The 26709-nt window shown below is 53.0% G+C and overlaps 5 protein-coding genes across 5 annotated transcripts; 3 read left to right on the top strand and 2 right to left on the bottom strand.

Annotated features, from left to right (window-relative positions):
* Positions 1-1360: 1360 nt before the first annotated feature.
* Positions 1361-2735, top strand: MAM_02943 (uncharacterized protein; the record flags this gene model as incomplete). The annotated part of the gene is made up of 3 exons (XM_040821742.1): positions 1361-1991; positions 2062-2461; positions 2531-2735. The coding sequence occupies 3 exons, from the start codon at positions 1361-1363 to the stop codon at positions 2733-2735; spliced, it is 1236 nt and encodes a 411-aa protein (XP_040680311.1).
* Positions 2736-4231: 1496 nt separating this feature from the next.
* On the top strand, positions 4232-4722 carry MAM_02942 (uncharacterized protein; the record flags this gene model as incomplete). The annotated part of the gene is made up of 2 exons (XM_040821741.1): positions 4232-4319; positions 4388-4722. The coding sequence occupies 2 exons, from the start codon at positions 4232-4234 to the stop codon at positions 4720-4722; spliced, it is 423 nt and encodes a 140-aa protein (XP_040680310.1).
* A 5552-nt stretch (positions 4723-10274) lies between these two features.
* MAM_02941 (Amino-acid permease inda1) lies at positions 10275-12263 on the top strand (the record flags this gene model as incomplete). Its single annotated transcript, XM_040821740.1, has 4 exons — positions 10275-10562; positions 10653-10710; positions 10812-11932; positions 12003-12263. 4 exons carry the CDS (start codon positions 10275-10277, stop codon positions 12261-12263), a joined length of 1728 nt encoding a protein of 575 aa, XP_040680309.1.
* A 1201-nt stretch (positions 12264-13464) lies between these two features.
* On the bottom strand, positions 13465-15722 carry MAM_02940 (uncharacterized protein; the record flags this gene model as incomplete). The annotated part of the gene is made up of 6 exons (XM_040821739.1): positions 13465-14470; positions 14527-14864; positions 14931-14955; positions 15039-15253; positions 15311-15517; positions 15639-15722. The coding sequence occupies 6 exons, from the start codon at positions 15720-15722 to the stop codon at positions 13465-13467; spliced, it is 1875 nt and encodes a 624-aa protein (XP_040680308.1).
* A 1326-nt stretch (positions 15723-17048) lies between these two features.
* On the bottom strand, positions 17049-20814 carry MAM_02939 (Ras guanine nucleotide exchange factor; the record flags this gene model as incomplete). Its single annotated transcript, XM_040821738.1, has 2 exons — positions 17049-20189; positions 20275-20814. The coding sequence occupies 2 exons, from the start codon at positions 20812-20814 to the stop codon at positions 17049-17051; spliced, it is 3681 nt and encodes a 1226-aa protein (XP_040680307.1).
* Positions 20815-26709: the final 5895 nt, after the last annotated feature.

Here is a 26709-nt window from a genome sequence, read left to right as displayed (position 1 = left end):
AGGCGAGCATTCAGAGGATGCCGATGCCCTTGTGCGTGTGTCTCCGTCACGGCAACGGCGCAGCATCTGAGGGAGGCCTCGTCGGCTGCAAATCATCTACGGCGAGCTGCAACGGGCCAAATCATGGATGGGCAACTTGCTCGATGTTCTTCGCGTGGGGAGGGGATAACGTGACGGATGCGAGTGCGTGTGTCCACTTGTCGACGACGTTCCCGTCGCGTTTTGTCAACTGGTAAGCCGTATTGTTATTATTAATATTGCCAAGGGTGCTCCGCAGACTCGACCAAGCAAGCTATCGATGCGCCGCAAACGCTTCGTGGAATACTCGGTAACCCGGCAACAATGTGCATTGTATGTATGTATTGGATTTGACTTCAGTTAACTAGTAGTACTGATGGAGCAGCCATCCATCCCTCGTCATCATCCATGCGTCATCCACCCGGAACCGTTCGCACACGGTAGCATCCGGCACTCGCATTTTTGTAAATTGCTGAAGCGCTGAACGGCATCTGTCATCTGTCTTCCTTGTCTGCACTGTGTTTCACCGCAAGGGCGCCGTCTCCTCACTCGTTGGGACGAAATCAGACGGAACCAACGCTTGGATTGGCCGGCAAGTTCACCACCACTGTTGGTAACATTTAACATTGATCTCGATATTACCCGAGCCCGTCCACTTACTACCGGTCTTTACTACCAGTAGATTACAGTAGTTGCGGGCGGGTAGGTGGTTGCCGACCAAGTCCCTCCCGACGCCGGCTCGCAACTTTCTTGCATCAGTTCTTAGCAAGTGGTGCAAAGACGGGCGTGGCGAGCATCATCAATGTGTGCTCTCACGGGCTGCCCCCCCATTGCCCACGTCGCGCATCTGTTACACTTCGAAACCTTGGCGGGCAAGGAAATGTCAATGACGGCACATGCTAGATGGCCATGGTAGATGGCTGAGGCGATAAATGAGAAAACCTAAAACTGACCGCTTCGTCCAAGACTGTGATCGTCATGACTCCAGTCACGCACGCTTGGACTAGGGGTCACGAGGCGGTGATGACCACCCTTAGCCTCTGCTGGCGGAACTCCCGCGCCCGGGGTAGGCTACCTGCCCGGGAGGTACTTTTTCAACTTTGGAAAATAGCAGGCCACGATAAACGGCACGAGACTTGAACCTCTTCCAGATGATGCTCAGTTGCACAAACGGCACTTGCAAGACCACAGCCACGGAAGGCAAGATTGAGCGTCACGCCAACCAGAACTCCAGAACATCTGACTTCCACGTCCGCGTGTGCTGAACCATCAACAACAGCTCTTATTCTTTTTTTCTTAACCTGTGTCCTATGTAAACTTCAGCAAAGGAATGTCTCTCAAGATGGCGCACAAGACTTACACACCCTCGACTTCTGCCAATGCGATGCAGCTCCGAACAAGACAAAAGAACAAGTTCGACGAGATCGAGTCTAGCCTTGGTCTTGCCAGAAGCTCCAGGATACCGCTGGCACAGGGACAGTCGCGGCTCACCAGCTGGCTCAATCGGGTCCATCTTTTTCAGCCATTCGCGAAACCTGCTACCGACAATGATGTTATCTGGCTGCTTGACAACACCGCCTACAAGTCCATGAGCACGGGGGCCTGGCAGGCCGAGTTTGTTGCAGCTGTTTTCGAGCGCGAGGACAAGGAGACGCTCGTTGACATGGTGACGGCAGTCATTCGCGCAGTGGGATTGGCAGATGATGCCACTCGACGGAAGACGGTTGAAGAGAGGCTGCTTCCCTTCCTCTGGGACATTCGTCCTGCCACAATGGTCACGGCTAGCCAAAGCAGCAGGGAGTTGAAATTAGGGCCAACCAACACCAACGGGTTGACATCAAACGTGCTCAACGTCTCCAGCAGCGGCCGTGGTTCGCTTGTCAAGGCGTCCACAAAGATTGGCGATGGTCGTGGTAGCATCGTCAATATGCAAACTTACTATGCTGGTGACGACGGTTGGGGAATCATCTCCGGTATGCCAAATCGATTTGCCGAGCTCAGCCTCCGTCCCTTACCCTTTCACCAAACACTGACAGCCCGCAGATGTAGACGACACAATCAAGGTGACGATGACGAGTGACCCGGTTGGCATACTTCGCGAAACATTTATTAACTCCCCGACTCCCATCCCTGGAATGCCTGAGCTTTATGCGAAAATCAAGTCTCTTTTACCATTAGACACTGCTTGGTTCTACCTGTCAGCCTCGCCATACAACCTGTATCCCTTTTTGAAACAGTTCCGCAAGCAACATTATCCTCCAGGTACTCTGATTCTCCGTGATTCAAGCTGGAAAACCGTGGCGGGTTTGCTTTCTGCGTTAACACTGAGGACGGAAGAATACAAGGTGGATCGGATGAAGAAAATCAACACCTGGCTGCCAAGGCGGAAAATGATTGTAATTGGAGATTCCACGCAATCAGACCCAGAGGCGTACGGCGAAATGTAAGCTTACTCTATATCCCCGTCGCTTCAGTGCACGGCGATACGTCGAAGCTGATATTGTGTGATTAGCTACCGAGCTGTGCCGGGTTGGATCAGACTCATCTTGATACGCAAGGCCACTGATGTTGCAGCTGTTGGGATTAGAGAGAAGAATGAGCCGGAGAGATTCGAGAAAGCCTTCAAGGACATTCCTCGAGACGCCTGGCACGTATTTGAAAACCCCCGGGAATGTGTGGAGATTATCAGGAAGACTATACAGGAAGGGGGGCACTGAGAGTCAAGAAAGAAAGGGCTTTCTTTTGCAAACCAGAGTTTAGAGTGGTGCCAGACGGCACGAAAGGTTGAATGAAGGCCGTGGTGGTTGTGGTGTCGGTGGCCTACCTTGCCGGAACCGTGCAGGGAGTTGGGAGACTGTTGAGAAATGTTTTGTCATAAAGTCGGCGCGTAGGAGCAGGGCAGCGAGCACCGGTTCCAACGTCAGAGCCAATTCGTAGCAGCATGAGTGAAGTACAGGTATGCTCAGACGCGGGCCAAGGGAACAGAACAAGTCAACAATGGGTTTCGGGAATTGAGTAGCTTCCTAGGTAGCTAGCATTGACCCTGTAACATGAGGCCATCACAAGATAAGATCCGCGCCACATGCCCCGGTTCCCTGGATTACGGGCGAGCAGTTTGGCAGGGGCAATTTTGGAAACATGTGTAAGAACACTGCAGAGCCCCTTGTCTTGCTCATTGGTGTTCCGACTTTGTCCGGAGGCATTGACACGTTGGCTGGGATGGCATGCATGCAACTGGAGATGTAAGGTATCAGCAGCGAAGGGAACTGCCTGTCTGATGCCACCGTGTCGGGCCGTCTCCGTACGCATGATACGATTCGAGAGTACACTCCGAATGGAGTACTCCTACCAAGTTTCGCATGATTTCGGTGCAGGACGGGAACGGCCAGGTACTCAAGTAGGCAAGAACGGCAAACGACATCAGATGTCGGTATTGTGGTGAGGAGACCCGCGCGACGACGAGCTCCGAACGGAGTAGGTTAGTTGTACCGTGTTCGGCGGACTGGAGAGGGAAGGAAGGTCTTGGTTCAGCTTCTCCGAGAGTCGGAGCCATGTGCCTAGCAGGTAAGTTACTCCGTACGGTACCTCGGAATACCACGTACTCAAGTAACGGAGCAGGTGGGTTTACTCCGCACCAAAGACCCGAAGGTACTTGCACGCGGGCGGCGCTAAACAAAAGACATGTATGCAGTTCCACGAGTATTGCAGGTACCTTCGCAGGTGCCCGCCCACGTACCTTGGGCATCTGTCTACCCATACTTCCTTGTCCGTCGATTGGCGGGATCCGGCGCGGCTACTTGCTGCTGCTGGGCTGCATGGTGTGATGTGGCGCCTGCAAGTCCGCACTACGGAGCGGGAGTGCGACGACTTGCTACACCTACTACAGACTTGCCCCCATCGTTATCAAAAATTATTATACAATAATACCAGCATAACTTTTCCAACCTGCACGCGGCCCCCATCCTTATCCACCCCCGGCCACGACACCATAATACGTACCAGGCAGATCTCCTCTTCACCCACCGACCGAATTCTTTCCATCTCCCCTCCCGTCAGCGCTCGCTCCGATCGACCTGGCTCTCGTCGCTGTCCAATTCACACAAAACACAAAACACCACGCCCTGCATCGTTCAAAATTCGTACGCACCAGCCGCCGCCCGAAGCCGAAAAGCCCGCCGCGACTCTCCTCCCTTGCCCGACACATACACCAACCATGTTTGGAACTCGAGTTCTCCGACAGGCAGCGGCGCATGCCGAGCGCACTCCTCTGATCAAATTCATCGGCCCCCGGTCTGTCCCCTGTGAGTGCACCCTTCTTCATCTGGGCATTGTTCCGCGACGACCTCCCGTTGACAAGCGCGTCTCCCAGCCGCCGTCGACCACGCTCCCAAGCCTCACCCCGCCTCTCCCACTGGAACTTTACCGGAATCCTTCGCTGCCTACGGGAACGGCTCTGCAGCCGCTCGACACGCCTCCTTCAGCTCCTACCGTGACCATGCTCAACAGCACGGACCTCTCCAGAAGACCATCCGCAATGCTGACGGCGGTGTTGGCGGCGCATCCGGATCCCAGCTTGGCCCGGTCAAGCCTCCGTCTGGAGTCTTTTTCGATGTCTCTGAGCTCCCTGCCCGGTTCCGCAGAGCACCCATCGACCTGACCGAGATTGAGGCCGTCGAGTCTGGTGGTGCTGCCTTGGTCGGCTAAATGATTGCTGCTGGATCGAGGGGTTGCAGAGGAAGAAGAATGAAGACTGTGGCGAGGAGAAACAAGCGACGACCAGACCACTGACAAAACAGTGCAATGATTTGCATTGCGTGTTCTGGCAGCAGTTATACCCCAAGTGGTACGGTCTCTGGGCCCCGGATCCCAGAGATTGTTGGCACGCTGGCCTCGACGCGGCGACCAGTGGGCTCGATCGCCATGTCAAATCTTGTAGTTGAACAATGACATGTGCCTCGCTGCCCGTAGCTGACTCCCGCATCAGGATTTGCAAGTCGACGTCGAGGCCCTGGGGAACTGCACCTCATCTTGGTTGGGGTGTGTATCTGACAGGAGATGCCTCGTCGTTTGACGCAAACCAACAACTCACGTCTGTTTGATGGGAAACGAAAAGCAGGAGCTAGTCCAACGTTGGTGTCTTCCAGTTTACATGGTCTTTAAGCGTGGCGGGGATTGTTTGACGCTGTCATCGGCACGACAAGTATATAGCACGTCTGGATCTGAAAAGGGCCATCAACGCAAACTGCCTCGCAAAGATGACGCACTAGTATTTACACGTGATGTGATGTGACTTGTATGCAACGGTTGAGGTTCCCAGCCCTTCTGATGGCAGGTCCGCGACCACAAGTTCAGAATCATACGGCGAGCTGGAGACAGCTCAGTCAGTCCCGGCCGCCGCAGCTAGGTAGCAAGGCAATTACTCGGCAGATTTGACCGAGCATAGAACAACGTATTCGGCATTCATGGAAGAGAATTGGCGTCAATCCCTTGTGGTCAATTGGCCCCATGTTCTCCTCTAGCTCGACACACCTTCACCATCGCCTTCGTAAGGCGGCAAGACGACCCCAAGGCCTCGAGGTGATTCCGCGCGGTAAAGGTACGCCATGGACGGACAAACACGTTGCTGGCAAGCGTCTACCGAGGTGGCGGGCATGATTCCAGACAAGAACCCGTGTTTCAAGGGCCTACGGCCTCCGCTGTCACGGGGCTCCCGGCCGATGAGTGCGGCCCGCTTACGGCATCTATGTCGCCGCAATGCCTCACTTTACACACGCGCAGGAGACGTACAGAGCTGTTCTGAGATCCAAAAGCGCGACGACGAACACGGCACCAGAGAGCGCAGGGCAAGCTTCGCCACGAGGCGCCGCGATGTGCTCCCAAAAGCGGCATGTTGACCAGACGCCGACACCGTCTGCAGCGTTGGATGGGACGGCATACCACCGGCCCCCGCCCGATCAGAGGAAGAGACGAGAGATGATTTCCCACGCGATGCTAGCACCCAGGAGTTGAAGCACGCCGAGGCCGCAGAAAGCAAGCAGCGGCAAGTCCATGCCGAAGCTGCACATCCTCGTCCGGCGTCATCATGCAACCCTCGTCTCGAACTGTAGATGTCGTCCGTCGACGAAAACCCGAGCCACTGAAACAGAAGCCTCATCTGCTGAGAAGTTAGGCGTCTTGGCTTGCAGTCCTCCTCTTCCTGCGTATTTCTCATCGGCAGCGTCCTGAGCCCGGGTGGCATTGCTTCTTCCTCTTTGTTAGAGAACAGCCATGAGACCATACTACGCCTTTGGTCTGGCAAAGGCTTTCTTCACCCCGTCTTTTCCATGTCGCTCTGCTCGTCATCGATGCCTCGCGGAGTTGGTACCGCCACCGGCAATACACTACGGGACCCGAAAAGATGATTGATATGCGTCGCAGCTCTGCCTGTTCAAGTGTCGTCAGCGGGAAAGGTTAGCAGTAGGGCAGGGGGCTTGGCTGCGATTCGCACTTCAGCCCGGATCAGTTGGGCGAGAACAAGCGTCCCATGAGAGGCATACCAGGACCGTCATCAAAGTCCTTCAAGTTGGCCAAGTTTCGAATCACGCGACGGATCGCACGCTACTCGAGCCCAATTCACGAATGTCGCCGAATGCATCCATCGCCAGGAGTCAGGAATGACGTGGCAGGTTTGTCAAACAGTAGACATGATATTGTGTTGTTTCTTCCGGCAGCTAGCTACGTGCGAGCTGTCCCTAAAGCATGGATGATTTGCATGACATGCGGCACGTCATGTCATGTCATGTCATGTCCCTCCCTTGACTTGAAAGCATGAACACATTCAATGCTTACGCGCATGCATTCTGCATGCCAAACTTGCTTGCGCTACCTCCCCGTACACACGGCGCATTGTGAAGTCGCAGACGGCGGGCTTTGAGCAGCGTGGCAGGTGATGCTCTTCCGTATGTGCAGTGCCGTCGGCCCCAAGGCCCAAGGGCCCAATGCCGGCTGCCCTGGCCGCCGGGTCCAGCTGGGGTTTTGTGGAGTCGGTCGCTCAAAATTGCTGTCTGGGGATGTCTGGGGATGTCCGGGGATTGTGGAGAGCGCCTAGTAGTAGTGCGCATGTCACACACGGTCGTGACGCGCGTTTGCGACGGTTGGGGCTGAAGTGCTTGCCAGGCGCAAATCGCAACGCATCCATCCATCTCAGGGTGTGGGCTCGGCGTCCAAAAAGAATGTACGCGATTCCATGTTGTCGGGTTAGCAACAGAATTTGGCGAATGCCCGTCGCTCGTATGAGGTTGCCGAAAGCGTCAATGATGGGGAATGGTGTCATCCGCGGCATACGGAGTACGCCGAGGTGAGAGGTGGTGAGCGAGTGCCTTGCCTTGCCTTGCTGCTCATCTGATTTGTTTGCTTCTTCTTTGTGCCAGCATCCACGTGAGGGCTGACTCTAAGTGGCAGAGGCTCAAAGCCCGATATGAACAAGGAGGTCGAGTGTTTGAATCAAGCCACCAAGCCACGCATGTGCCATGTACGGGCCCCCCTTTGCGAGATCCCTCCACCTCGGCAACAACACAACCTCCGGTGAAGCGGAGAAGGAATAATTGCGGGTATCTGCTCCGCAGGGGCGGCGAGGGTTGACAGCATCACCATGGTCGTCTTGTCTTGTGGTTGTCGGTTGCGCCGGGGCACACACACACACACGCACACACACACACACACAGAGAGAGAGAGAGAGAGACAGAGAGAGGGAGAGAGAGGGTACGAGAGAGAGTACGAGAGTATTCGCCCCAAACTTTATCAGTGTTTCGTTTCCTTGGGCTGTCAAACGCTCGTATCGGGTGCTGCCTAATTTTGTGGTGGTGGTGGTTGTCGTCGAGTCTCGGATGGCCAACTCTAACCTCTCCCCAACTCGCCCCCAACTCTCGTTACAAGGCACAAGTGTGGCCTCTCTACATTCTAGAAACGTTGCTCGGCTTCTAGCTTGGTGGCTACTGAGTCAACTCGCGACGGCCGTCCCGGTCGGGCAGGTTCCTTGTTATCCTGGGCCTGGGCCAGTCAGACGGGATCGGATCGGAAGTGGAAGGTCGAGGCATGGTGACTGAAAACAAAATGGATGGCCACGAAGAAGGCGTGCGGCGTACGGTATTCTGGACAGCTGCGTCCAACATGACTGGCACGCGCGGACCTGCGAGCTATCTGAGCGGGTGGCCGGGTACGTGATGGCTGCGGCGCTGGTCCGGGGGCGGATCAGAAAGAAGAATATGGAAGAAGATGCATCAATCCAGACCTGAGGCTGAATGAATGGTAGGTAGCACGAGGACGACGAGTCAAGGGTCAAGGGGGCAAAGCACCGGTGCTGTCGGTTGCAAACTGGTACTCCGTAGTTCTCGACCGACGAGAAATGGCGGCAGTCGGACCCACCTTGCCAAGGCAGGCGTCCAACAAGCGCAAGATTAGACCCGATAGATTGGCTGGCAGATTGGGTGGTGCATGCATGATGGAACGCGCTGACGGGCACCGTTTCACTAGTCTGCGTACGGCTACCCACCAGCACAGACAGAGGTACGGCGTGCCGAGGACTACTGCCTACCTTAAGTACTTAAAGTGCTTAGGTACTCCGTACTAGCACTGCAGAGCACATGGGGGAGGGGGCATGAGCAGTCAGCACCAATAGGATAGCCTACTCAAGACTTAAGGTAAGCAAGCAATCCCATTGTCCCCACCCCGGAGCCGTAACGTCCATACATGATTTGCCGTACATGTGCATCAGCAAACGGCCGGCCTAGCCTGCTTAGGTAGTTTCATCACAGTTCGCCTGCTAGGCATGGGCATGGGCTCAGTCCGTGATTATCAAAAAAATGCGTGGCCGACGCTCGACACGCAGCGACGCGACGCGACAGAACTCAGGGCACTAACTACTGCTAGCGACTGCTACCGACTCATCATCGCTGCGACGGGCGCCAACCGGTCTGTCTGTCTGGTCCGCGTCCACGGAACGAGCATAGCTTGTCCAAACAACAGCAGCAACGCCATCCACTACGTCCATCCATCCTTGATGCAATTGTCTCGACTTTTCTAGTGCCAGATAACCCATCGTCTCCAAGGTCTGTAATTGGACGCTGCGAAAACCAAGTGGCCCAGGCAAAATCCGCACACGTCGTTTGCTGGTGCGGGCGCTGCCAACGTCTGTTGAATGTTCACCCGTGCCCTCATTCACTACCAGCTGCCCAGGTAGATGAGGAAGAGGCAACGACGGTCTTTCGCATCTGGGGGCGCCCTTGGCCCTCGTTCATTTGCCCAGCAGAATACGGAGTAATGGAGCCTGTTCACTGCTAGCCCACGATAATGGCTTCCTCGGTCGCGTCTGGCCCTGGTGGCTAAAAAGCCACAAAAGCCCTTCAACTTGCTCTTTTGCGACTTGCCTATCTTGATGGACGCCTCGCCACGACTCAACTGCAACAAGTTAGTAACTTGCGTAGTGCTCGTCACCTCGTCATCTCCCATACGGACTACAGGTCCACCTCCCCCCAGCAGTGCTGTTTGTTGGTCACCTACATACAGACAGCCGCGGCTAGGCAACCATTTGTTTCGTCTTGCTTGGCCTTGTGCAAAACAAAACTCTCCAAGCTCCATTCAACCTTTCTCAGATAGCACAATCCGTCCATGTCCACGTTGTTGAAGTGCCTGGCGTCGCCTCTTGCCGACTCATGACTTTTCCCTCATGGTCCCCATCGTGTGTCCCCCTTCCCCCCCCCCCTTTATCAAGTCACCGCCAACCAGGCCGCATCCAACCTGTGGTGCTTCCGTCATACCCTTGAGAAAGCAAGCCTCTCGAGTCCACTCCGTTTGGGAGCTTCCCGCCCTCTAGCTCGTTCGTATGTATTCGGCTTATCCCGAATCCCTGTCAGCCCCTCCCCCGAATTGCCTCAGCCCCAACTTCAAGAGCCAGATCCAATGCCCCCAATGCCATGCTCCTTGGCGAAACCCGGCCTGCGCCGTCCGTCACACGCACCCCCCCAACATCCGTCTGCCCATCGATATCCTTCCAGAAGCTCACCCTTTCAGCTCTTGTCTCTTTAAAGAGCGGCTCATCTCCCCCGACTCGTCGGCTCACATGCGGTGCTCCTGTGCTTCCTCCCTCTATCCCTGTTCCAATCTGTTTCATCCTCTTCTGTGTTTCCACAGTGTTGCTTCTGCCACTGAGCCTTTGCGACGTCGCAGAGCTCCTTCGACAATAAAGGCAAGCAGCCTGAACAAGGACAAACTTTGGCACCATGTCGTCCAAGGACGAGCCCATTGACTCCGGCGCCATGGAAAAGGGCCACACAACTACCGTGGAGGGCAACAGCCAAGTGATTCCCAAAGTTACCACCATTGAGCGTGACCCAAACTTCCTGACGCGCAACGGTCTGAATCTGGAATCCTTCAAGAAAGCTCACTATGGCCGGGGCTTCGTCGAGCTTGAACGGCCCATGAAACCCAGGCATTTAAATATGATTGCCATTGGTGGTTCTATCGGCGCCGGCTTCTTCGTTGGTTCCGGCGGTGCTCTGAGCAAAGGTGTAAGTTCCATACACAGAACTGGAGGCGTATCCCCTTTCCTAGATGAGCGCTATCCGAGCTGACTGGTCCTTTTTCCCCCCCTCGGCTAGGGCCCCGGAAGTCTTTTTCTTGACTTCTTGATCATTGGTATAATGATGTTCAACGTCGGTGAGTAACTAGTCGTATTGATGTTCCGCCCTGCTCTCGCATCAGTTCCCAAACTCTTCATGGTTTCTTCAATGGGTGCTAACAGCTTATGCTGTGCGCAGTGTATGCCCTTGGTGAACTCGCCGTCATGTATCCCGTTTCTGGTGCTTTCTATACCTACTCGACCCGATTTATTGACCCCTCCTGGGGCTTCGCAATGGGCTGGAACTATGTCTTCCAGTGGGCTGTTGTCCTGCCACTTGAACTGACGGTCTGCGGTCTGACTATCCAATACTGGAGAGAAGACATCTCAGTTGGCGTATGGATAGCTGTCTTCCTTGCCGCCATCATTATCATCAACTTATTTGGCGCTCTGGGCTACGCTGAAGAGGAGTTTCTCGCTTCTGTCTTCAAGCTGTTCGCTACCGTCATCTTCATGATCATCGCCTTTGTCCTCGTCCTTGGTGGTGGACCTCGGGATGGCCTATATCATGAGTACTGGGGCGCCAGATACTGGTATGACCCAGGCGCCTTTAAGAACGGTTTCAAGGGCTTCTGCGCCGTCTTTGTCACTGCTGCTTTTTCCTTTTCTGGAACCGAGTTGGTTGGTCTCGCTGCCGCCGAAGCCAAGAATCCGGTCAAGTCTCTGCCTAGCGCTATCAAGCAGGTCTTTTGGCGTATCACGGTCTTCTACATCCTCGGTCTTTTCTTTGTTGGTCTTCTCATTGATAGCAACGACCCTGCGCTCCTCTCATCGCAAGCCTTTAGCGATGTGAAGACTTCGCCCTTTGTTTTGGTCGGCAAGTACGCCGGACTGAGGGGATTCGACCACTTTATGAACCTGGTCATCCTGGTCTCCGTCTTATCAATCGGCGTCTCTGGCGTCTATGGAGGCTCCCGAACCCTGACTGCTTTGGCGCAGCAGGGCTACGCTCCCAAGCTGTTTACTTATATTGATAGGTCAGGCCGTCCGCTCTTCTCGGTTTCTGCCATCATTCTTTGCGGATTTCTCGGATTCGTGAGCCTGAATAACAACGGCCCTGTTGTCTTTGACTGGCTCCTAGCCTTGTCCGGCCTTGCGGCCATCTTCACCTGGGGCTCAATTTGCTTGGCCCACATTCGATTCCGCAAAGCTTGGAAGTACCACGGCCACACGTTGGACGAGATCCCCTTCAAGGCTATTGGAGGTGTCTACGGCTCATGGCTCGGGCTCGCTCTCTGCGTGATCGTCCTGATGGCTCAGGTAAGCAGAACCACTCTCGGGGCAGCGCCACTTCTCGACACGAAACTCACACTGACAAATCCTTTTTCAGTTCTATACTGCCATCGTGGCCCCTCCTGGACAACCTGGCTTGGGGACTGCCGAAGGCTTTTTCAAGTCTTACCTGGCCTTTCCTGTTGTCATGTTCTTCTGGATAGTTGGGTACCTCTGGAAGCGAAGCGGCTGGCTCCGAACAGAGCAGATGGATGTCGATACTGGCCGCCGAGAGCTGGACTGGGACGAAATCAAGGCCTACCGAGCCAAGGTTGCCTCATGGCCCGCCTGGCGACGAATTCTTCACCACACGTTTTGAGGTTAATGATGAGATTTGGTATCTTGTGTGTGTGTGTGTGTGTGTGCGCGTGTTTCTTCTCTATCGACGGAGACGGGCTACCGCGCGTGGCACGGGTTCAAGAACAGCCGTTGGTGTCGCATCTGTTGGGGCCGTCCATAAACCATGTTTGCGAAGTAGTCTTTCTCCTTGGATGGCTTTCCCTAGCGGGCGGGTGATTCATTTTCTGCTGTAGCGCTTTTGCTCTTGGATACCACGTCAAAATGGAAGGAGATCAGTGGCGCGACACACACCTGTTTACCTTACTGGAGACGTCGTGCCAGCCATGGTTCGAGTCCTGCCCACATCGCATCGTGTGCTTGTCCATGGTCAGAAAGAAGACGGGCATGGTCTCTCGTGATGCTCGGACGCTGTTCGAAACCGAAAAGTTTACTGAGGAGTGAAGAGTGAAGAGCATGAAAAGGCTAGGAGGGCTCGGTCTGCGTAGCCGTGACGGTCGGTGCAAAACGTCCAGGTCAGGCCGTCCCCCGAGTCATCTTTGCCAAGATCAACTTGTCAAGGGCGCCCTAGACTCTCCTCCTCCCCTCCACATGTCCAGAGCCAAGCCAGGCAGCCCCATGCATGCATGCACGCATGCGCCCTTTTTTAAATCTCAACTCACTCACGATCCATGGTTGGATGCTACCTGGTCCCAGGGTTGGTTGCATCAAGATCGACGTGCTCCCGAGTTCCGTCTCTGCCCCCGGAGTCCATCCCGAGACAGCGCCATCCCTTGTGGAGACGAATGCATCAATCTGTCCTCGCCTATTCGGATGTGGACAATGATGGGGTGCTGCTCGCGCCCGTCTCGGTCACAGCCACGTGTTTGTGGGCTCTGCAAGTGTCATTATAAATAGTGAGACCAGAGTACGCCATCTATAACGAAGCAGTCCTCATCATGGCTGGATAAACCGCATAAAAGTAGTCGACCCCTGAAGTGCTAGTTTGCCAGACGAAATCAGCTCACACGTCCAGGCACGACGCTGATTACTAGCCCAGTATTGACTGATATCCCTCTACGGCATGGAACCTTGCTACATTTCAGTAGTAAGGAGGCCTAGAGTCAAAGCGTCCTATCCAAGACCCTTCCTAGAAATATCGATACTTGCTCATGTCTCCCCAATCGTGAGACTTTACCGTTTTGTGCGGCCTTAAACTTCATTTCCATCTCGAAACATATGTCTTACAGGGTCTGCCTTTCAACCATGATTCTCACATCACCAACTGATGTCCTTGCCATCTTTTTCAGAAGCGTTCTCTCGTCAGCTTCTCTAAAGTTATCCCAAGTATCCAGGCCCTCCTTCGCCTGTATGCTCAGCGTTTCATATCCCTGCTTAATAACTTCTGTGACTTGTTGCGTCGTAAGGTGGCTCGGTTTCTTCTTGGCAGAGCCGCCGCCGCCGCCGGCAAGCAGCTCCTTGTAATGGGTACTGACACTGATCAATGTGTTGATTGAATGACTCTTGCGATTTTGCAGGCCATAGCTGTCTTTGAACTTGGTCAGAACTTCACCGGATTCAACTACTTTGTAAAACAGGTCATCATAAGCGGCCGGCGTTGGCAAGAATGATTCGCCTGCAGACAGGGAGAGTGCTAGCAAATTGACAACGTGATCTAGCAGTGTGTTAATGTGCGTCAAGTCCTTCAGATCCGACGCGTAGGTTGCTAAGAAACGGATCAGAGATAGCAAAGATCTGAAGAATTCTGACCAGTGGTAGGCCAGGCGCGTTCTTGAGCGAGAAAGATGAGAAATTATTCGTAATACTATTCCCAGACATAATGTGTAGAGGCTGACGTCCAATCGTCGACGAAGGTTGTGGTTGATCCCATCAATCATGCAGTCGAGAACACAGGCTGCGAGGACTCGCTCTCCCTTCACGAGTGACAAGAATGGTTGCCGGTGTCGGCAAAGTCGGACAAAAGCCTTTACTTCGTCACTGCAAATTTTTTTGCAAGTAACTGAGTCTTCGATCAGTAAGCGGAATACCATGAGGTTCAGGTGCGCGTAGTAGGTAGCCCGGTGGGAAAGATGGGCGTGTTGAAGCAGGTATGACGTGAGTGACAAATAGCTTGCAATCGGTCGTTCGCCGCCCTTCTCGCCGGGAAGCGAAACAAAGTTGAGGCAGAAAAGCTTATTGGCATGTGCAAAATCGTAGGATGCGAGGAGGGCGGCGGCATTCTCGCCGGGCCTAGAAGAATCAGTCAGTGCCTCATCATGTGGATAGCGGAACATGTGCGGGCATACAATTTGGAGAAGAGTTGTTTCGCTATTTCGGGGTCGTAGACTGGTTTCTTTTCGGGCTTTGAGCCACGAATTATGAGGCCAAGCCCAATCAGATTGAGTGTGTTGCTCAAGGTCCAGCCTTCTGGTAAATCGTCTTGAACGTCGATGTAATCTAAGCGAAGAGCCTGGCACGTGTAACCAATACATCGAATGGTTTTCTGGATGGTGTCTTCATTGACGAAATCGTTGAATCTGAGTTGATATGGATTCTGAAACTCGAATTTGTTATAGTTTGCTAACAGACCCAGCAGAGTAAACGGCTCGAGCACCTGTCCTGGGGTTTCTGAGTCCTGCACAAACTAGACCGCGTTCCAAGGTCAGAAATATTGGGGACCAACAGTCTATATAACGCCATATGATTTTACCTTCATAACAGCTGGGAATAGATCCCTTTGTATCATATACGTAAGGAGAGTTGTTCCGTATGCGCCGGCGGTTACGGCTAGCAGTACTTGGATGGTTTTGTGGCGTACCATGACTGCTCTGCAACGTCAGCCCTGTGGCCTTGATTGGGATTGTGCTCGTCATTCTTACCACTTTCTCCATTTCGAACTATGGCATCTAATGTGCTCACAAAGTCTGTGAAAACGGCGTCGATATGGTCGAGCCCAGCAAGAACGGCAATGATGTCGGAGCTAGGATGAGGATATTTCTTGGAAAGGAGACACGACAGGAAGATGCTCAACGTCTGCAAAAAAGTTAGCATCAAGTGTATACGTGGAGCATTGCCAATCGGCTGGCGTACGTCTAATGCGTGCAGGGGAGCGAGGCCTTGACCTGTCTGCACAGTTGCTATGGCCTTCCCGAATAGCTCCCTCGTGCGGCCCTCGAATGTCAGGACGTCGGCGGGCGATAATTCATTCAGCAAGGCTCGCAGGCTCCGGCGGTCTGGTCGTAGCAGGAAGAACTCGGTCCAGAAACCGTCTGACTTTGCTTCGGTGTCGTCATTTTCCTGGCGGGGTCCCTGGGTCAGTCCAAGGAGCAGAGATTGGAGCGGATGTAATTGCAGTGTTGTACCTTGAATGCACCAGTCAGTATCAGGTTTGCCGCGCAAGGGGGGAGCTGCGTCGAACCTTGAACAAGGCGAAATATAGCTCTACAATCTTGGGCGTGAATACCTCGGGGGGAGGCTGACGAGTAAGTGGCGAGGCCTCCATGGGAGAACCGGCGTCCGGAGAACGATCCTGACTGCAGTCAACGAGCTTGCAATGTCAAAGGTGCGCGGCCGCCAGCCAACTTTATTTGCTGAGGTATTGGCCCAATTGATCGAGGACGTGGGTAAGTGGAGTTTCGCTGCTGCAAGATAGAGGAGAGAGTCAAGGTGGAGCGATTGGGAAGGAATCGATCGAACCAGACCCGACATTTAGAAATGCGGCTACCCTACGCCTTCTTTAGTAACATCTGCGGTTTGCTTCCAATTCAGCACCTTCTCTCCAAATCATTTCATTGCGTTTGCCTCGCAAGGTTTCCACCATTCACTCGCTCACGACCAGTCAAGCATACCAGCCCCAGGTTGTTTCTAGACAATCAAGTGCATCAAATTACCCTGACCATGTTAAAAGGGCGAGACCAATGTTAAAATTCTGTTCGATTCTCGACCATCGGCTTGCCATTCCTATTTCATTATCGTTCAATCTAGTCACATAACGATAAGAGTCTACCTTGCTTGTCGGAAAAAGTGTCCTCGTCGGCCATACAACAATTTTATCTCACAAACTCTCGCCGTGGCCAAGCACGCTCCCACTCCTGGGGTATGCCGGGAACAACTTGCTGTTCGGAATCGAACAAACTAGCCTTTTGTTTGCAACCCTTGAACGCCGAGCTCGTACGTCTGAAAAGAAACCCACCCGTAGCCCGAACGCTGCAAAAAGAATCATCCATGTCACACTGTCTTCCTAGCCACCACGGTGCTTGGTCCGACCGAAAACCAAGGTCCCTTTTCCGTCCGGAGAGTCAGTAAGCAGTACACTGCGCTGCAGCACTTTTTGCTGCGTAAAATCGACTCGTCAGAGACCATGATATGCTCGGATTCTGGCAGGATGCAGTCATGGGCTGCCCACGCCACAGATAAAACTCATTTCCAGATGTCGAGGCTGTATGCCCATAATTGCGCAGTCGCAAATCGTGAAGGCCAACAGAAAACCAAAAACAAATAACGCCTTCATGGTGAACAATTAAAATGTGAATCAAATAATTCCTATTCGCCAATGGGAGCTGTAAGTGAAGCACACGCAGACTTCGACTTGGAATACAATAAAGAGGCAAGCAAGTGAAACTTGAAAAAAATTCAAAAAATGGCGCAAAAGAAACAGGGGTATCAAGAGACGAAAGACGTAGGTACTAATAAGAAATATGTACGTGGGGTCTTCAAGTGAAAAAGAGGGAAGAGAATATGGGCATCTCTGGCGGCAGATGCAATATTGGAAACCCTATTGTTCTCGGCTGCAAAACACCGTCCGTTGGCAAATCATTCAGGTGGCTGGTTAACCCTGAGCTGGAGTTGGTGTTTGACCTCGATCACGCGACATCCACCCAAAGAGGTCCCCTCTAGAAGGTCCTGTCCCAGAGGAAACGGGTGTCGGAGGTTCCGTCTCCCGCCGAGAAGCACTCTCACGAGGTTCAAGTAGCAAGCTCTTCCGGTAGTAGGTAACCTGGACATTTCCTTGGTCGCCCTCGCGAACTCGCCTGATCTGCGCAGTGATCCACTCTTGCATCTCGCGGACTTCCATGAGCCTATACGGAATCTGAAAACGCTGCAGATCGCCGATGATTTTGGCGGTACGTGTGTGTTTGTCAAAATTGACCACGGTGAGACCGCCTGAGCCGTCTTCGTCGCCATCCGTTCCAAGAGACATTTGCTTGGTAGCAGGGTTACCGATGTCAACAAAGGTCAAGTCGGTAAGGTACATTCCGAGAAAAGGCAGACATGGTGGCACATGGTCATGGAGTCGAGTGCGTAAGACCTTGTTGTTCTGCGCGGGCTCCACAATCCCTTGTAGAAGCCGTAGCATGTCCTTGCGCTTGCTAGATACAGCGTCCCACGTTTTCCGCAGCCGGCTAATTGTGCTGCTGTTCAGGGTGCAGATGATAGCCATGAGGCCATCGTAGTTGTGTAGTTCAAGACACTGATAGGCTATCTTGATCCACTGCTTTATGATTGCGGCACGCTTCTTTATCTCGGAGTGCTGAAGAATGGTTTCAGCAACGAGATTGGAAAGATCTGTCGACAAAGCTGACATAGCCTTAACATTCGGGGCATCAACGCCACCCTTTTTCATCCACTGCGAGGACAGCAGCTCTTCCGGCAAAATGGAACAAAAGATGCTCATTTGTTTGATAGTCAACTGTCGGGCGAGCTCAAGAGGATCGAGATCAAGGAGAGTTGGCCCATTACCCCCTGTTCGAAAAGCAGTGAGCAGGTGCTGTTGGCCCTTGGAGATGGCGGGATGAGGAAGTGGAGCATCAGCAGGTACGTATTGCGCAATAGAGGTATTGGTCTTGCCCATCGATGATACAAGTCGCGGGACAAGTGAACCTTGTCCAGAGACCTTCTTGGCCAACTCTAGTAATCGCCGCCCTGCAGATGAAAGAACAGAGATAAGTTTCAGCTCGGCAAAGGGTATGATCAATTTCAAGGCCTCTCGATCAGTTTGGTCTCTCCAGTGTGATTCAAGCCAACCCTTGAAGGCGTTGTAGACCCTTAGTCTGACTGGACCAGCCATGTGAGGAAACTCGCCAACGTATTCGAAGCGTTCGATCAAGGCCTCCGTGAGCTTAATTGGTGTGCAGAACAAACGAAAGGTGAGAAAAAAGGTCGACACAAAAGTGGCATCTGGGGTGGACTCATGCGTCGTCAAGCGTTCAACCAGGGCTGGAAGCGAGCCACCAGTCACTTGACCTTCCTTGTTGAACATGAGCTCGTGAGCAAAAGTCTTCTCCAGAAGCCTCGTTTCCACATCATCCTGTTCATCCGTCTGTGATAGGCTCCCCGAAACACTCATATCAGACATTGACGGTTGGTTACGAGGTGCTAGACATTGATCCGGAGTCGTCGCGCGAGTGGAAGTCTGTGACAGGACGCTCGACTCTGAATCCCTGCTCAAATATGTACCGCTGCTTGCCGCACTGGAGGCTACAAGGCTGTCAAAGTGAGCCGCATGCTCCTGGTCCATTCTCGCGGCGTCAATACTCGACTCGTCGTGTCCGGAATGGCTTGGTGCGTTGGCAGATTTGGGTAGTGTCGGCAGTGCTGGACGAATCGATGAGACTGAAGAAGCAACGCTGGAAGCATTGTCGTCGTGGACAGAAGAGGGCCTGGAGGAGATTGGAGAGTTGAACTGGCGGACTATGTTCTCAGGAATGCTGAGACGAGGCACTCGTGGAAGCGGTTTCTCAGCAGCGGCAAAAGGACCAACGAGTCGTCGCGGGGCTGGAAAAGATGATTCGGATGTCTGAAATGATTTCGCAGTGCTGACGACCATGTCTGATCGTTCGGTAGCCAAAGGTGTTCTAGCCCGTTCTTCCGCAATGTCAAGGATGCTCAAATCAATACCCAGAGAAAATCCTTCAAGCTCGAACTCGAAGTCTCCAACCCGTTCAATAGCCACTTTTGTTTTCGCAACACATTCGCCAGCTACTCTGACACACCCAGTAGCAGCCATGAGCAATATTCCATTATCCTGTGGCATGATCAAATCGGCGCCCTCCGTCGCAGCGTTGGCCAGGGTGTCTCGTGCCGAGGTGACAAGAGCTTGGATGCGCTCAAACATGGCAATGCGAACTTTGCCCAGGGAGGCCAGGCTAGAGTTTTTATACGCACATACGCCATCCATTACAGCAAGTAGCTCCCCACCACAGATAGCAGACTGTTTGATAGCGAACGATAACTCTGGTCGTGATTGTGACTGTAGATGTAGCCTTCCAATGAAGGAGCCCAGGTGGGAGAGAAACTTGTCATGGCTGCGGTTCAGGCGTTCGGACACTAAATGCTGGGGCCGTGATAAAGGGGATGGTCCAGCAAGCGAGACTCTGTGCGCCATGCCCACAGAGAGGCGGTGGCTCTGCAAGCTGCCTTGTGGATTGCTGTTCTGGCCGGAGCCCGTCGAGGGACCATGGTTGATTGGTGCGTTGAGAGACGACATGCGCTTGGCCCAGGGCCCGGGCGAGTTGGGACCGCCTTCAATGGATTCCGACACCGCCATACCTGTGACGCTGGTGCCCTCATCAGTTGTGGCGGCATGTGAGCCTGCTTCAGTGGAAACATTGTCCAAATTTTGATCCTCAAAATGGGCTCGATCAGCAGGCGGAGTCGGTGGTATGAATGATTCTTCAGCGACGGTCGCCATTACAGTGACTGATGCTGGTACGCGGGCCCGCCTGTCCTCTTCCAGTGCGTCAAGAAATCGGACACCTTTTGTTACGATTTTGAAAGCTCGCAGTATCATTTCGTCAATAATATCGTTGGCGTCCTCGGGCGGGTAGAGAGTACCATTTTGGCTCTCCTGCAATCGTTTAGCCGTTTTCACCAGCAATGACAGTTCGGAGAGCAATGATTTGCGTCCTTTACGCAAGGTATCGCTCCGTTGCACGACACTCGACTCTCTATTTAAACACCCCGTTCGTTCCTAGATTGACTCGTTAGGAAAGGGGGGAATTTCGTATGAATGCTCATCTTGCCACATCAAAACGGTCACAGATACGGACACGTACCAGTAGAAACCGCACACCGGCGATGATGCCCTTCATAAACTCTTGATTCCGAAACATTTCACTATCATTTACCGAGGTGCTTCGAAGTAAGTCCCAGAAATTCAGAAGCGCCTTGAGCAGATTTCGCATGTCCTCCGGCTCATAGGCTTCGCAGTAGTTAGTTGGGAGCCATCCCCTTGCGCCAGATGCCAACAACGTTCCATCCGCCCATCCATTGGTGTGAACCGAATGTACCAAAATTACATCTCCTTCTTCAAGGGGAAGCGTCACACTCGAGTCTGACACAGTGTAGCTTGGATGAAAAGGATAAAAGGTCCTTAGGAAGTTGTGAAAAACCGGCGCACCCGTCGGCTCTGGAAATAAATCTTCCTGGGAGCTGTTTGGGGTGGTCGGGGGAGTCATGTGGCTGTGTGAGTAGAGCGTGGTGGTGTGTTGATGCGAGTCATACGATCCATCAGAAACCCGATCCGAGCTGTAATACAGCGCCAATTCTTCGTGAGCCATGCGAGTGTTGGCTCCCGAAGGACGCCCACTCAGCATTGCGGCAGCGTCGCCTGTGCGGTGTGTCGCAGGAGCATAAAGCTCTGGTAAATAGTGTGGTCCAAGACGGCGAAGTGTAGAAACGCCGCTCGCGCCCGTCCTCTCTAAGATCAAAAACAAAGGCACGCGACCGGTGTAAAAAGCCGGCAAAATATATCCACTTCAGAGCAGGTATCCTGGTTGGAAATATCGAACTATGATACTTGCTCGAAGCAGGATACAAGGCCAGAGTAGCGAACTAGGCGAAGATTGGCCCAGTCAATTGATGATGATTGAACTCGGGGTTGACGTTTGCTGGGTTAGAACATGCAAAATTAGCAAACGTACAACGCGCACCTGGAATGTTGTGGCATAAAGGCGCCGGTCCGCGTCAGGAATGAAGGCAAGCGGCGGCAATAGGTCAGATGCAGTGGAATGTTTTAAACGCCATGGCACAACCACATACTGCGGGCCGCCCAAGGACATGTCCGGGCGTGGCCCGGAGTCGCGGGTATGAAACTGCGGTGGCCATGATGGAAAGATGGAGGAAGTCAAATATACTTTGTAAAATATAATTCACGTATGTAGTGACGAGTTGCGGAGTAGGAGAGGGCTGAGTGCTGCTGCGAAATGCTGAAGTGCGGAAGCGGCGAGGATGGTGTTGGTGTTGTTCAGCTTACTTACCTGAGTGAGGGATGCCTGGCAGGACTGCGTTGCCAAGTATTGTAGCAAAAAATAACGAAGAAGCAGGAAACAGGAAAAGCAAAAGCAAAACCAGACTGTGCTTGTCCGTATACCTGGTTGCCCAAAAATCAACTCCCACAACACAGAAGATGTCAGGTTAAAGAGGAATTGACAATAAATCGCCACTCGGCAAAGCACAGCTTGCAGTCAAGTTGTCATGGCAGAACAGGAAAGAGAAGGCGGGATCGAGAAGCTGAGGAGCAGGGGGGGGGGGGGAAGGTACGGCGGCTCAACGGTACGGAGGTACAACGGTACGGAGGTACGGAGTCAGGACGAGGAATCTGTCTCGCCTGTTTTTGGCGGGTCGTGGTGGCAGGGGAGCAGTTACTAGCCTGGTCCAATGTTGCCGGTTACAAGGGCGCGGGAATTATGTATTGAGAGACAGGGTCACCGCTGTTGCGTCGGCGTCAGACATAAAATGTCGAGTATCAAGTGTCAGGCGTAAAGCGTGTGATGCGGTGAAGTCACCCGCAAAAAGAGAAAAGGAGCGGCCAAAAAGGAGCAGATGCAAAAAGTGTTTTGGCGTCTGTTGTTGTGGTTTCCCGGTGCCAGTGTGTACATGGTATTTCTGAGTACTTAAGTTAGAGGTAGGCAGGGAAGAAAAGAAACTGTCCATGTCAAAGCAAAGTTCGAAACAGACAGAGAGGATGAGGAGGTCACGTAACTTATGAGCTGTTGCATCAATGGACAAGCACCCTCGAGAAGTATGTATGTACCTAGGTACCTACTTAAGATACTTGTACGTATTGCTCTCCGCCGGGCACTTGCGCGCCTACTCTTGATATGTATTGAGCATTCAGCCAATTGACGCAAGATGTCTGCTTGTGCTCTCGGGTGCCTCTGATGGGACCATACCTTCATGGCAGGCAGGCAGGCAGGCAGGCAGGCAGGCAGGCAGACACACACGTTCAACCGTGTCCATCACCAGGTGGCGCGCAAACGCCTCAGCCCCGACTTGCAATAATGGCGCACAATGTACTTAAGTACTTACTTGGGAGGTTGACCTGGCCGGGCCTCGGCATGAAGCTCTACGGCGTCCTTGGGCTCGGAGGAAGTACGTAGTGCTTGTCTGTTTCTCTGCACGAGATGCGGTTGCATGGCAGATGCTGTCATCTGTCCCTGCTGGCCGCCCACCAAGTCAAAAGAACTTATACTGTCTGTGCTTACTACTCCGTACTGCAACGGAGTAGCCCGCCAGCGGGCATATGTAAATTGGCAGGTCGTCGTCGTGAGCGCACCGCGCACATGCATGCCCGTGTGGAGATAAAGAGCGGCCGGTAGAATCCCGATGAGAGACGAAGCTTTAAGCTAAAGTCCAACTGCTCTTAGTGCCATGTACAATCCGACTTGGTGTCTGCGGCGCGTTGTGAGGCCCCTTGCCTCTTGAGCATGGCGTCCGGGGTCCCCAAGCCATGATGAACTCGGCTTGGTCATGGCGTCACCCCTGTCGAGAACTCCCCTGCTCCCCTTGCACGAAAGACAGACCTGGTACTCCGTACCGGCCGGTTGACATATTCCAAGCGCAGGGTGACGACATGGACCAGTTGACGGACCAGGCCAAAAGGGGGACGAGGACGGGGACCAAGTACGTACTTAGTTACGTAGTAGCTACCACCTCTAAGCACCCCGGTAGGTGCCTAGGTACCCAGGTAAGTGCCCACTTGCGCAGGTTCCTAGGTCAACTGGCAGGCGGTGGCAGGCAGTGGCAGCCGAGTACTCCCTACCAGCAGCTATCAATGGTCCACATTGACTGATCAGCTTTGCTAGTCTCTCGCTTCAAAACGACGATCCCACAATCGCCCGCGTTTTTTTAGGTAACCTCTCTGCGAGGGAGTAGAGAGGGGTCGGAGGGGCACAAAAGGGCAGCAGTGAAAACCAATGTCCACGTTTTGATCTGAAAAAAAGACGTCACTGGCAAGGCGTTGTCGTCAATGGCTTCGTCCACGGGTCCCAACTTTTGCGCGTCACGCAACACCATACTTCTCTTTGCGAAGCCGATCGCCGCGGATCCGCGCACCAAGGAGGCTATCTGCTCCGTGAGGCGCGTGTCAAAAAGACAAAGACACATGTCGATACATTCATCACCGCACCAGCACTTTATTCAACTAGATTACGCAACAAGCCATGAGCACATTTCCTCGAGTCGTCAGTATTATGTGGATGGTACTATTTACTCGAGGGCGCATGTACGAACATACTATTCGGAGCCTCGCCAAACGGCAGTTAAATTAAAGGGCAGGTTGCCCATTTGCCAATGCCATGGTCGGGCGCTGAACTGTCGGGAACACGAACCAGACTCGTCAGTGGGTCTTGAATAGTGACATAGAGGCGTTCTAGGAATATAAATTATTAGACGGTGCCAAGCGAGCAACGTTTGATAAAGAAGGCTCGAGAGTTCCGCCACGCGTTGCTCCGCACACGTGCCGGCATCCGGGCTGCCAGGTTACGGAACAAGGGAATAAGACCGTTGCCCAAAGTTTTGCCAAGTGTCGCCATTCAACGTGCCAAGTCGGCCTGGTCGAATCTCGTTACGAGGCCAGCAAATGCATGAAAAAAACGCCCAACTTGGACAGATTTCAATCAGTCAGCAAAGCCGAGGCACTATTTTCAACTCTGCCAATTGCAGTTGCTGTGTCTGTACAGCATATTTGCATATTTGAACCCAAGCGGCAAGCGCAAGGGCCAGGGCCGACCGTCGACTGAGTGCGCGAACTTGGAAGGTGCCAACTTCGTGGGCGGACCCACTTTTCTGCGATACCGCAATGGAGCCAAAAATTGACATCGCGAAGCTGATAACGTGTTAACTATTTTGTTTGCCTTGAGCACTGCCAACCTGAGTAGGCTGTTGATAATCAAGAGGAAGTTATGGCTAAGATACGTGCAGTGTAGCTCTTTGTACATGGGGAATCGCTAGTACTTATACTATCATACTATTCCTTAGTGGGATTATGTTTCTTTTATATCCAGATTTTAAGTTGGCTGACATCCAGCCTCGTTCGGTACGAAAGTGGCACCTTCGCACTCTCGAAGGGATAACGTCGGCCGCAACTGTTCCGGAACTGACCGTCGCACAGGCCGACAGAGCATACAAGCGATACAGGAAGAAGCCAAACATCCGTCGGGTGGTACTATGATTTCATGGCACATACGTACTACGTAGTAGTACTCGTCCCAACGTAATACGGCGTACGGAGTGTGAGTGACGATTGACTGCAGTGTCGATACTCCGTAAAGGAGCAGCTGACAGATTTCGATCAAATGTGTCTTTGAGAAGTCTGGCCCAAGCAAAGCGCCAACCAAGTCCATGCCAACTCGTCCGACGTCGTGGGCCAACAGTATGTTGGGGTACCGCAGGTACCCCGTACCTAGAGGAAGGCACCGTCACCAGGGCGCACCTTCCCATCCAGGTATCAGTGTGATGAACCATGACCAACCTAACGCGAACCTGGCATCCGTCGTCCATCTCGACTTTGAGCTCATAGCAGGTGCAACAAGACAACGAGCACAATGTGCCCTAGAAACGGCAAACGTCGCCCAGAAACGGCAGCCGTGGTTCCTCCACACACGCACACTTTTAGCAGCGACGCGTGATACATGCACCTAGCTACATACTTAGGTATCTACTTAGTGCGTGTATACTCTGCACCCGTTGGCTCGGAGACGCACGGCCCTGCACGCTTCATGCAGTTCCAGGCCGGTGCGTGGATTGCCGGCAGATGGCCCTGGCCATTGTGCATACGACGGCGTATCACCTTGCATGGAGACGGCTGCAGCCAGGTTCAATGAGGCTAAAAATGAGCAGACCCGGAGTTGGTCAGACGCCGGTTATGTCGCGACTTGCATGTGTAACTTACTCTTTGGGAGCTGACTTTGCTTGGGTTCGGAACCTGGGACCAGAAACCGAAAGTCAAGGAACCGAGCTAGTAGTCAATGGCGTACTCCGTACTCCGTACATACCTGGGTAATACTGAGGGCAGTTACTCCATTTGGTAATGCATGCACACAGACACGATGCCATGTAAGATGGGATGCGGCAGGACAGGACTCATCACCGTCAGCGATCACTAACCAAGGAAACAAAAGCTAAGACGGATTAGCTTTTTGGTTTCTGCAAGTGCCCTTGCAGATTGAGCAAACGCCCTGACAAACCTACAGCAAGTAACCTTGTGCGACGCAGCAAACATGGTGTGCAACCTTGGGCTTTTTATTTTTTATTTTATTTTATTTTATTTTATTTTCAACGGGTCATTGTTTGCACAGTTCAATTCGACCCAGCCATCTACTCCTTGATCCGCAGCAAGAAGGGAAAAAACAATCCCAGATAAATTTGACAACGGGAACCCACGTAAATCCATGCCACGTTGCTGAATTATCTCTCCGAGCTGTTGTGTAGCGTTGTGCCTGTTATATCCGTACCTCTGTGACTGTGAGATGTGATGGATGAATGATGGCGCCAAGAAAAGAAAAAGGCCCCCAGGGTGACGAGGCGCTCACGATCCGCGACCGGGGTCCAGTGAGGCATGGAAATTGATGATATATTATTAGTACCTAGCATATACCAGCCCTCACGGTGCCGTCTGGTCAATTGCTCGAGCCGGGGTATTCCATGCCCTGTTCTTTCTCTTTGCTCCTTTGGCTCTAACGGCCAAGGGCCATATCGCGTTGGTAGTTGTAGTCGTAGTCGTAGTACGGAGTAGTAGTAATACGTCTGCACGTCACATTGCCTACGCACCCCGTCCCAACCCGGGAATAGTACCACTTGACTCGTCAGCTGTCAGGAGACCAGGATGCACGTTGGGAGAAAAAAAAGGGGGGGGGTTTACCGGTCCGCGGCTGGCTGGCATGCACCGAGCAATGACTACTAGACAGATACCTCCCTGCGTACTCCGTACTGAATCAAGGGCATCAAAGGGCAGTTGCGTGACAAGCCATGTGTTGCATGTTGCAAGTGGTGTTGCAGCGATGTTGCACTCTTGGTGCCAAAAAGCCCAACCGTCTCGTCTGGGGTGTCAGTTATCCCGTGTTGCTCGCACGGTCCTTAGTTCCCACGCTTCTTCTATTTGGGGTGTGTGTTTTTAATCTGGACGGGAAAAAAAAGCAACTTGACACTTCCGCAGCACGTTTCGTTTTTTTTTTTTTTTTTTTTTTTCTTTTGCGCTTCGACTGGTATTA

The sequence above is a fragment of the Metarhizium album genome (genome assembly GCF_000804445.1).
Source record: "Metarhizium album ARSEF 1941 chromosome Unknown scaffold_5, whole genome shotgun sequence".
Taxonomy (NCBI): domain Eukaryota; kingdom Fungi; phylum Ascomycota; class Sordariomycetes; order Hypocreales; family Clavicipitaceae; genus Metarhizium; species Metarhizium album.
The sequence above is the reverse complement of the archived record's forward strand: the minus strand, read 5'-3'. Positions and strand labels throughout refer to the sequence as shown.